Consider the following 12,594-nt stretch of genomic DNA (forward strand, 5'->3'; position numbering starts at 1 on the left):
AACTACGGAAGGACCCGAGCGAACGGCAACTGTCTGATTCAGTGAAACCCGAGCAGACAGCCGGTGCTTTTAGACTGATCATAAAAGCTAGCAGGGTGGTGTTCCAGCCTCCACCTGCTCCTCAGGGGACTGACTCACCTTGTTACAGCTCTGCAATACTTCTGACTGTGTCTCTCTGAGTCAGGCCTCTGGGCCGGCTCTGCTCCCTGGATGCTAATGAGCCGGGCTGTAGCTTGTGAACTAACATGAGAACGACCCCTTAGCCTCATCTTTGTAACTTCACAAACTCCTTTATGACTCCTTTATGTGAATCCCTTTGGGGATCGCTGTGCAGCTACAAATTCATGTTGAGCATCTGAAACCACTTTAGCTCATTTCAGGGCTAATAGTAAGTAAACAGTCACTTTGTATGTAAGGTGTGATAACCAGCAGGTGGGAAGAATCCAGTGCGCTTGGTAGGGGAAAAACATAAAAGTTCACGCAGCAGCTGTAATGGCTAGAAAGCAGGGGGCCACTGGGGAATGAGCGGCTATAAATTAGCACATGTTGATTAACTCGTTGAAGCTAGTGACGACGGATTACAATCTCTTGCCGCTTGTTTCACACACACTAACATGCGTGTGAGCTGCAGTCACACTGTGCTCTAGAGCAGTGGTTCCCAACCTGGGGGGCGCGCTGGGAACCATATAATTGTAACGCAATACATGACTGTCACTAAAAGCCTTGTCTATACATTACAATAAAATATAAAAAATAATTGATTAATTAATTTGAATACAAATTCAAGTTAGTAGCTATTATAGGCATAAAAAGACAAAAATGTATAATTCTTTCTTTAATATGAATGTTTCTTCTGCCCGTAAAGTGTCCAACCCGGGCTTGTCTGGATAAGCGCATTTTTAAAACATAGTCATTGTCCATTCCGGTTTCAGTTGGATTATTTGTCACAGTTGCTCCGATCAGATCGGTCTCCTCCATTTTGTAGATTATTTACGACTTTTGAATCCACATAAACACATCGGCAAAATCCGGCTTACTTTGAGCATGTGTTTTAAACAGTGTAATCCCTTTGTGAATTGTTTCCACTTGCGCCGTCCTTTAATTTCTTCATACAGCGGGAATCCAAATTAATTAATCCTGAGTCCAATAACCATCAAAGTCACTCCAATAGTGCTCCTTAATTATGCTTTCATCCTCCTTTAACAAAATACTTCACATTCATCAAGTTTGTGACAGTAGTTGTAGCATTTTGAGACTTTTAAACTTTAATCAGGCGCAACTTCCAACAGGAAAAAAGGTTGGGAACCACTGGTGTTAGCTGGTAGAAACGCCAGTGTCCCCTCATCCATAGTTAATGTGCCATGATAGAGCCATCAGGATGTTGTGCTGATCTGCAGTTTGCCCTTGCATGTGTTGGAGCAGGGTGTGGTGGATAGGCATACACACAGAAGTTAGGAAGATCACAGAGTGACACGAAAACGAGGCGTTAATGCGTCTCATTTATGAGCTAAAACATCTGGTGAATCAGCAGAAGTGCTATCTGACACGTGTGTGCGCATCAGAGCCACACTGTTACGCTGCGTTATGTTTTTTCATAATTGATTTATAATGCCTTTTTCATCAGAGACTGCCTACTGTTTCACAACCGCTCTACCTGTCTTCCCTATTTGAAATGTTACGTAACCACAAAAGGCAGCTCCTCTATGAATATGATATTGAGTCTTCTTCGTCCTGCCATGCAGCTCTTGGATCTGTGTTCACCGCCTCCTTTTCCGAGGAAATCCACCTGTACAGGGTTTCTGTATTACAATCCTATATTCTCTTTTGCTTCCAACGCCTATTTTTCTGACTGTAATGGACATCTTTGTTGCTAACCCTCCCCCTCACATGCATTGTCTCGGTCTGTCTCTCCAATGCTCCTCTCTATATTACAGCTACTACACCAGGGCTTTCTGGCAGCTCCTCCATAGCCTGGCGTGTAAAGCTCTCCGCCTCAGTGACACTTCAATGGGAATCTGGGCGGAGATGGGTGAAAAGGGAAGAGATTTGCTTTGGCACCACACACTCATGTACTATTCTGGTATTGATTAGCCTCACCCACCCACATTGGCTGCTGATCAGGTTTACAATGTGGATACTTTGAAGATTACTGACTGCCTAAAGATGAAGATTCCCATTTGTATGAACAGCCTGTTGGTGTGTTGGAGGCTGCGTGTTCTGCCCCTGCATATCACAGCGGCCCGTTACTGACAAACAATAACTCCGGAGGGGCTTTTTTCTTTGTTGAATAAATGAGTTTTTTACTCACAGGAAATTCATTTTCCATCCCCGCTAGACACGAGAATGCTGACGTGGGGAGGGTGACATTACAAAACAGACTCTTTCTCCCTCTCTTTCCGTCAGATGGCGCACACACGCACACGCACGCACGCACACGCACGCACGCACACGCACGCACGCACGCACACGCAACTTTTTTTCTCTAATTAAATGTCAAAAGGCAGGGTATGAAAATCAATGCAGCATTGTGTGAAGAGAGAATGCTTGCCAGCTACTTAAAAAAGGCAAAGGAGTGCTGAGAGGTTGATTATTTATTTGACGAACCCACTGTTAATGAAATCTCAATACATATGGGAGGGGGCTGATGACGCCCACAGCTTGATATAATGCTATGCATATGAAATTAGCGCTTGATACAGAACTGTCCTCTTTTAGACTAGACTTAGTGTTTCTCTCTCTGTGTGGATACGAGCACAGCTGGTAAAGTGACGCCCACAGAAGCTGCCTGGGAGGATTGGTATCACAGGCAGATGGAGGAAGGGGGACGTGAACAAATCTCACTATGGTCCCTCCACGTTTCATGCTCTCCGTCTCTTTCAGGGTTTGTCTTTCTCTCCTGTGGCTTTTTCTCCCTTTTGCATTCACTCATTTTTCTCTTTATCCAACTGTGTCTCTCTAGCACAACACATGATGTGTGACTGACTGCTGCCCCTCCATCCCAGACCAGACTTGCCAGCTCCATGGCACAGAGGTTGATCACGGGAAACTGACTGACGCACACACTGACTGACGCACACACGTTAGAGTTACACAAGCATGAAATAAATAATTCTATCTGTGCCGGAGAAAACCGGCAGAACAGGAGACAACGGACAACGAGCAAAAGTATCTGTGTGTTAGTGGTGCAGGTAAGCTCAAACTCCCCAAGTGCCAAAGACTGTAAAACACACCATCTGGGTGTCGATAACTCCCCCTCAGGATTTGACGGTCGTGTGGCAAATAAAAACTGGATTTTTAGGCTCAAATATACAAAGTCTATGTGGCTTTTTCCCTTCCTTTCTCTTTTGCAGCTTCTGCTGAGAACAAGTAACTCATAGCATGTAAATAATCATTCTTCATTACAATAAAGTAGGCTACATATATTTGATAAAACCAATTTTCTAGTCGTGCATATTTAGAACAGACTTTATACATATAAATAATAAAATAGTGCCTATGGATTTCTTGAAAAATTCCATCACTCATGCACACAAATAAATAAATAATAATAAACTTTCGGGTTCATACTTGAAGTTTGTGTCATGTCTCCATGCTTTAATGTTCAAAAAGGTCTTTATTATTCTCATAGCGCCTGTGCTGCAGCACATCTGTTCGCCCTCTGTCTGAAGCTAGAGCCCAGTCTGCTCTGATTGGTTAGCTGGCCGGCTCTGTTGATAAAAGATCCCCCCTCTTAGTTTATAGAGGAGAGCAACCGGGGCCCTTTCTCATTTCACCAAATCCCCCTCCTCGACTCCTCGACTCCTCGGTCCTCGGATAGTGACCCGGAAATGAATTTCAGCGCGCCATGTTGAAGGACATCTCATTTCTCTAAATGCACTTCGAGGACCGAGGATCGAGCGTCGAGGAGGCTCTCTGGAGGAGCTATAACCGAGGATACACTGATGGGTCCTCCACGGCTCCTTCGTGGATGCATTTCCGGGAACAGAGATGTAACGCACGGCCGGACTTATCTCAGCCAATGAAAGCTCTGCATGCATCCCCTGGATATTATTTTATTAACTGCTTTCATCGCGACGCGATGTTTACAGTGAGAACAACTGTGAGGTCCGTGCAGAAAGCAGAGCAGTGTGTATAATATATATCACTCAGTATAACAGGCCTACTCTCTTTATTTGCTTTAGTTTAGTAGATATCTACAAAGAGTCGATATTTTAAAAATTTCTAAAACCATTTTGTGCTTCAAAATACACAATGGCTGTAGCCTGTTTTAGGAACTGTGTGTGTGTGTGTGTGTGTGTGTGTGTGGTGTGTGTGTGTGGTACAGTGTGTAGGTGTGTGTGGTACAGTCAGTGTGTAGGTGTGTGTGGTACAGTGTGTAGGTGTGTGTGTTGTACAGTGCGTGGATGCAGCGGACAGACAGGTCTCAGTTGGTTTGATGTCCTCTGCTTACTTTTAATACTTGTAAATAAAACTTTTGGCCCGTAATTAATTTCCTCATTGTAGCGACCAGAGAGAGGAGATGGGGGGATATATCCAGTCTCTGATAGTGTTACGTTATTATGAGAGTGCTCTGTTTGATTCTGAAATTGTATATATAAATATATATATGTGTGTATATATGTGTGTGTGTGTGTGTGTGTGTGTGTGTGTGTCCGCATCTGTAGCCTGTTATTGTCTCATTATACCGCACTGTGAATGAATTAAAAGTAAATATATAAGTGGTCATGAACACATCTGTCCATCAGACAGAGGGCTGCTGTGCCTCCTGTCATCATTAATGGACGTCTCTTTAAAATGACCGCTCAGAGGAGAGGAGTTCTCATTTCTCTAACCGCCTGCTGCTTCCCCTCCTCTCTCCTCGGTTCCCCTCCTCGGCACCTCCGCTCGCATCTCCTGTGGGCGGGACTAAGTATCGAGGATAGGAGTCGAGGAGGGGAGTTCGAGAAATGAGAAAGGGCCCGGGTACCTTCACTCTGCGTAAGGCCACACCCCTTATTAGGTGAAAACACTCGCTGTCATTTGAATGGCGGTAAATACAGATTCTGAAGGAGCCCAATTACAACGGTCAACGCGGGTGTTAGTGTCTGGGAGTCAAACTCCCTCCGGAGGGAACACAGGGATTGTAGCCTTTGCAGACTATTTACATGCACAAACATACTACAGGAAAAGGGAAACCTCGAAAAGCAAAACAGGGCCCCTTATGACAACAACAACAACAACAACAACAACAACAACAACAACAACAACAACACCAACAACAACACTACCAGCATCTCTACTTGTATTAATGCCATTGATTCCCTCCAGCAGCAGCTCAGACCTCTCTCCACCTGCATGCACTCAGATGTGACAGTGGACAGACGACAGACTGCGTCAGCGAGCTCCCGCTGCTACGTCAGTGTTTTGGCAACGCCATCTCTATCTCCCACAGGCCGGGGGTCCAGATGATCGCTCCAATCTGTCCTCTAATGCCTGCTTCATTCCAATTTCAGAATATAAAGAGACATTGTTACATGGTTAAAGAAAAGCTTCTAAAGGAAATCAAATGAAAAAGCATTTTTTCAAAGAGAAAGACATCTTGACCATTCTCTTTTATGTTTCTAGCTCCTGCTGTTTGATCTTAATCTTGCAACCAGATTGCAAAAGCTTTAGAACATATGAGTCCTCGCTATCAAACACAAGGCCATCGCTCTATTCATCGGTGTCTCTAAATCATTTGCTTTTTAGAAAGAAGGAGAGGCTGAAGAGGTGCCGGAAGCCGAACTGTGTGGATAGAAACATCCAGAAGTACTGGTACTAATATAAAAGCACTTTGACAGGTTTCTCAAAAATGACTTGTATTTAATTCAGGTTGAAAGGTGACTATTAAAAGAGCACACGAAGAAAGAGTATGAGAGCAGCTTTGACACCACAACAACAACAACAACAACAACAACAACAACAACAACAACAACAACAACAACAACAGACAAGCTATGGGGGAGGACGAACCTCTCAAACATTTATTTGCTTTGTTCTCCTTCAGCCCTGGTTCTTTGTTCCACAAATTAAACGACTCTGTCACATCAGGCTCATTAGTTAGTATTTGCTTTTATATTCCTAAACTGTTTGTGTATAAACACATATTAGACACACTATTATACACAAAACGGTCTGTACATGCCTCCTAAAAACACACACCAACAAAGCAGTGCTGTGGTTTGTTAGTGGTGTAATGCAAACAAAACAACCACAGGATAATATGATAGCATTTCAAAAGCTAAACTGCTGTATTAAAAATGTTAACAACTGATCGTGAAATATGTTGTGGTGATGATATTTTCCTTTAACATAAATTAAAAACTGTAAAAAAAAACTCGCACCTGACAGTGTTTTCTCTCAGTTCATTAGACCATTAAAGAGGCCCTATTATGCGTTGGGGCTTTCCTGTTCCTGCACTGTGTGATATAGGTTGGTGTGCATGCACATGGTCTGCAAAGGCTGCAATTGCAAAAATCCCTTGAGAGGGAGTTTCTCTCCCCCCCATGTTTTAATTTTTGAACATTAAAACATGGAGACATGTCACAGTAGAGACACACTAAAAAGTTGAACCTGGAAATGAGCCTGATATGTGTGTGACCCACAGTAATAACAATGAATCAGTCTATTACTTTATGTTGTTAGTTTGTAAACAAAGTGTGAACATTTTCTGGTGTTCAGACGAACAAGAATCATATTGGTTATTGGATATTAATGTTTTAGTATGCTAACTTTTTTTTAAAAACATGGAAGTGAAGCCATGATGGACTGTAATACCTATATTTAGTGCATGATTTATGGTTTTATTTATAGACAACAAGGTCAGATAATCTGACTTTTAAAAGTTATTTAAACTAGTTTTTATTGTATTTCTTCTTCTTTATTTATGTTGTATTGAAATGCAGCATTTTCTGGCTTATATTAATTTGTTGTATCTTGGGATGGCACGATAGCTAAATTGATTGAAAGTTAAAAAGTGGTAAGTAGTAAGAAAGAGCTTTCATCACTAGTTCAATGAAAGAGTGAATGTGATGCTGCAAAGCCCTCCGGCCTGTGCAGACTGGACCCAGTGTACTGTGGTGACAGCTTGCCAAAGCCTGTTCATGTCTTCTTGACAATAATATGATACAAATAGCCCTGCAACATAAAGTTACACAACGAAATTGTTTTCCAGCATTGTTGCATACAATTGCAACATTACAAGATATTTCCTGCCAAAGCCCCCAAAGATCTGATGTAACATATCAAGAAGGAAAATGCATCGACTTGTTGTACACTGTGATAAGCCTCCGGATAAACAAGAACGCAGTAGAGCGTTTAAATAAACAGCTAACAAGATAACGCAAAACAATTACAAACGGCTAATTGTGCTCACATGATCGACTACAGGGACATGAATGAACAGATAATGACATGCACACAAACTGTTTTCCTCGTGTCCCCACACACGCACGCACGCACGCACGCACGCACTCACACACACACACACACACACACACACACACACACACACACACACACACACACACACACACACACACACACACACACACACACACACACACACACACACACACACACACACACACACACACACACACACACACACACACACACACACACACACACACACACACACACACACACACACACACACACACACACACACACACACACACACACACACACACACAGAGGGAGGCAGAGCAACACACATCAGTTCAGTTTCATTGATCTGTGTGAGAGGAGCACTGTCGCTCCTCACTAATCCAATCATGATGATGATGATGATGACGACGATGATGATGATGATGATGATGATGATGATGATGATGATGATGATGATGATGATGATGATATACTTTATTAATCCCCGTGGGGAAATTGTTTCTCTGCATTTGACCCATCCTGTGTTAGGAGCAGTGTGCTGCCATTTTGAACGGCGCCCGGGGAAAATGGCCAGCAGCAGTTCATTACACTCACATTTGGACTCTTGAAATGTGTTTAGAAATGATCAGTAGTCCACAATTGTTCTGTGAATCTAATTATACACGACACTGATTGTGCTAATATACAGGTCAACAATAAGATGGAAACATGTGTGGACAGCCTCCTCTTTGTCTTGCACCCTTTCGGTGCCCTGTTAAAGTGGCTTTCCACTTAGGAGGCTGCTCCACGCAGCCAGCAAGCCTTAAAGACACACGTTTGAACGAAAAGGGCTGCAGCGATGCATTTGGAGGATTAAAACTGATGCCATGTGTACGGCAAAGTTAATGACATCATTGTTATGGAGCATGAACACGAGCCCTGCTTACCCTCTGACAATGATGAGGAAGTTTGTGCTGAGTAATGCTTAACCATCTCATCTAATGTATGTAACAAATCTGCCGTCTGGGAATAATAAAATCAGAAACCCAAACGCTTTGAAATAAATAAAGAATTTACTGTGTTGTACAAATAATCCTGACTCAATGGCATAAAGCAGTATCTGTAGTGTGTGTGAGAAATGGCACAACGAAACTTTATTTTTGATTTGGTCTTTTTCTGCATTTCTCTGACTGACTGTCTGCTGAGGGATATTCATCGTGAGTCTGTTTCGTGTTCCATGGTCATTTGGTGTCAGAGAGAAGAAGATGGGTAGATTTGACACACGTTGGCACTCACAGCCGAGGCCTATATTCCTCTCTATGGATGCTCCATTGCATTACACTTGACATATCATATACCGGTGCTCACAGTGAAGTTATCACCTCGCAGGCGGTTGCCAAATTGTCCTACATATCTTTTGTTTACGGTATAAAAGATAACCCCTGAGCTCTTGAGAGGTGTCCTCACTCATACAGTAAGTGTCTCTCAGTCTGAAGCCTTTCCAGCGCTTGCATCACTGTACAATTTGTTGATTGATTCATTGATTTTCCTTTCTTCAAACCCAGGGGCTGTGAGGGACGGGGGGAGTGACTATTTATGGGCTCAATTGGGTGAATGTGTTATAGAGTCGATTTACATTTGAAATTGAAACATCACCATTCCTTTCCCGGATCAACAGACGATAAACTCACAATAAACCCGACGCATTAAAGACGTCACCGTAGTGTATGTTTTTTATGTTGCCGTGGCGCACACTCACTCTCTCCTGCCAGTCCACCTCGACATCGATCCGGCCTGCTATCCCCGCTGCAGGCGTCTCAATGAGGCTTAAAATACACAGCGAGACAAAAACTTGAATCGACTTGCCTTGTTTTTTCAAAAGTGAACCTCGGTTACACTTCAGTCTGCAACCCTTTGAAGCGCTCGCACACACATTCAGACTTACTGGGGATCAACGTTGAGGTGCATTTGGGAACTGCTCTGGAGCTTTTCACATGCACTCCATTAGCAGATGTCGTGGAATGGTAGATATAGGAGATACGATATATGTTTTTCTAGGCTGTTTATTTTGGCCATGTTCTGCCTTTTCTAGATACTGTAGAGGGTTGAAAGGAAACAAAGCTACTGGAGCACAACTATTGATTTACAACCTGTATTGCTGCAGGAGGCCAGTGTTGCATTGTGTCTTCCTCAGAGCCTATGAACACAGAGGTGAACACATCGCAGGCAGCTTAGAAGAGGTGCCCGACTGTCATCATTACAGCAGCATCTGATTCCAATCAGAAGCTCAGGCTCTGGAACAGATTGTTAATTGACCTCAAATCGATTATACTTTATTTAAGGACCACTATTTATAAGCAGCATATAAATACTAATGGTTGACAATGTAGTTGCAAGATGACATAAGGGCCTATGCTTTGTTGTCTACAGATGTAACGCCACTTATAGAGCCTCTATGACTGCTGTATAAACAGGTAATAAAGGCTTCATAACATGATATAACATAATGGTATCCTCCCCTTAAAGGATTGATACTTGTTGTCGACATTACATTACATGTCACTTGTTAGACGCTTTTATCCAAAGCGACTTACATACTCAGTACTGTGGGCAATCCCCACAGGAGCAACATGGGGTGTGTCTCAGGGACACAACGACATGCTGACTGCAGTGGGGTTTGAACCTGTGACCCCCTGATCCCAACACCAACACTCTATCCACTGCGCCGCACATTATTATTTAAAACGCACAGTAAGGATATGTGGAATTGTCTGTTGTTGTGAGTTATTATAGCTATGTCACTATATGGATATTTCAAACGAGGACTCACAAATGGAATAATACTCGCATACAAATTGATATATGAAAGCAATATAAGCTAACACTGTTATTATGTTATGAGTCATCTATGAAGTCTTCAAAACTGAGATTTAAAATAAAGTGTTACTAATGACATTTTTTTTGTAAAATGATTAAAATATTGCATTTAGTCTTCTCAAGTACTGCTTAATAAAGTGGAACACACAATCAAAATATGTCAAGGTCCCAGTGCCGTTACACTGATGCTGCAGGCTACCAGTAGAAATGCTGAGGGCATGTGTGTTTGATTGTGTGTTTGTGTGTGTGTATGTGTACGTGTATATGTGTGTGTGTGTGTGTGTGTGAGAGAGAGAGAGAAGAGCAGCTCAGTCAGTGGGAAGGTGGAGAAGTGGGAGGATGTCAAAGCCAACCAGAGGTTCATTTTGATAGCATGAGTAAAGTGTGTCACATTCCATCGCAGTGAGTGGTGTGTGTGTGTGTGTGTGTGTGTGTGTGTAGTTTGTGCAGCAAAATAAAATGCTCTACAGATGGGCACATCTTTGTATGAGCACATGTTATGGTTAACACCCAATTTAAAGTGGTGCTTTTGCAGAGAAGCTCACTTTTACAGATGTCGATTTGATCTACTAATCGATTATTCGACTAAATCTTAGATGTGTTACATGACTAAGAATTCTTGTAGTCGATATACTGTAGTACCTGCTTGAAATGACACACACACACACACACACCTTTTATTTCATAAAGACAATCACATAGGTTGTCACAGGTCGATTCGGCACTACACATCCAAATCAAGGCACAGCTGTCTGTCTCAGGCACGCAGATCTTGCAGAGGTGAATTGTTCAGATCCTTGGATAACAACAGCAATGCCTCCGGTAGAATGAAAACACAACCAGCCCTTTCAACAGACTACGCAACGTCTCGGAACAACCCCGGGTAAACCCGAATACAGCTACATGTACAGACAGCAGCACTTCCCACACATTCCTGGATGTGACACAGCACACTCCACACATAGAAATGCATGGCAACACCCATGCGTGTGATAATTGCACATAAACATAAACTTACCTGCTGTGACTCGAGAGACGCAGAGACAGCTGAGGACGAGCGGAAACAAAAAGCTCTCCATCTTTCTAACGCTCCCATTTACTCTGGCCGCGGGAGCTGCTGTGTTAGCCGCCGAGCTGCTGAGCCGTCGGGTCTGCTGCTCGGCGTTCACGTCAGTTCATGCGTACTGTCTCGACTGGGGAGGAAAGGGGGAACGGCTGGTCTGCTGATTTCAGCACCTCGGACAGCGACACCTCCGCTCATTCAACAGCCAACAGATCCATGCTGATCATGAAGAGCTCTCGAGGCTGATGCCGTTCAGATGCGTCGGTGCTCCAACCGGGCTCCCCCCAACAAACCTCCCCGGTCCGCTGCTGCTGGAGGTGGTGCTCTGCTCGGCTGCAGACACAGGGAAACGTGCTGGCTTTGTATATGAGCGCCTGACTGCCTGCCTGCCACACGCTGAGGGAGGCGGCAGGACACTCCGGAATACCTGGCTTAATAATTCATGCAGTACAAATCCAAAAAAAGGGATGCCAAATTAAAGTTGAAAAATGTTCTATACTTGTCACCCTGATTCCACTGTTTGCTAATTGCTATTGTTACAACCTATTTCACAATCATAGTGTGCAGACTTATTCCATTCCTCCGACAAAATGCAAACTTGTCCCCGAAAAAAGCCCTCTCCTTCGACCGACTACTTCCTGCCTCAACCTCCTGCTTTACTTTCCCACTTGGTGAGCCACTATACTCTGAAATATTGCTGCCCACTCGGCGATTAAATATGCATACACCCGGCCCACGCAAACACAATGTTTCCGTGGCGCCGCTTTCAAGCGCGTCTTCCACTTCAGAAACAAACAAGTGCCTCTTGACTTCCCCACTGTCAGTTGGCGCACTCTTCCCGCGCACATTGTTTCCACGGGAGCGCACAATGAAGCGAGAACAGAAGTGGATCAAGTCTGCATAGTTTACCTGGTGGTTTTTCCCGCAGCTTTCCCGGGATAAGTGGGAGTGTCCGTCCCGAGGCAGGAGAGGCCCGCGCTGTCCCCTCAGCTGTGTCCCCGAGAAGTGTTCTCCTCACCCCGCTGTGCACCTCGACCACAGCCCGCTGCTCTGACGCGCTTCAGAGGGACAGGCTTCTGCTGCTCTCACCCTCCATCTCTCTCTGTGTGTGTGTGTGTGTGTGTGTGTGTGTGTGTGTGTGTGTGTGTGTGTGTGAGAGTGTGTGTGTGTGTGTGTGTGAGAGTGAGTGAGGGAGTGTATACGTTCTGAAACAAACACAGGGAAAGATATGTGGGTTACACTAGAGAAAATGCAGGACCTGCATGCTG

General features: G+C 43.9%; 1 protein-coding gene across 3 annotated transcripts in view; it reads right to left on the bottom strand.

Annotated features, from left to right (window-relative positions):
* Positions 1–12,310, bottom strand: part of fndc5a (fibronectin type III domain containing 5a) — a 35,474-nt gene extending 23,164 nt beyond the window's left edge. For 2 of the 3 annotated variants that reach the window (XR_004554415.2, XM_034111891.2), the window contains exon 1: positions 11,282–12,030. Coding sequence is in view for 1 of the 3 variants with exons in the window: in XM_034111891.2 (XP_033967782.1) it covers positions 11,282–11,342 (61 nt within the window). In the remaining 2 variants the exon portion in view is untranslated. Of the gene's footprint in view, positions 1–11,281; positions 12,031–12,235 lie in introns of those variants that run through there. The other variant, XM_034111892.2, reaches the window with a different exon arrangement.
* Between the last annotated feature and the right edge of the window lie 284 nt (positions 12,311–12,594).

This window comes from Pseudochaenichthys georgianus, chromosome 22 (genome assembly GCF_902827115.2).
Source record: "Pseudochaenichthys georgianus chromosome 22, fPseGeo1.2, whole genome shotgun sequence".
NCBI lineage: Eukaryota > Metazoa > Chordata > Actinopteri > Perciformes > Channichthyidae > Pseudochaenichthys > Pseudochaenichthys georgianus.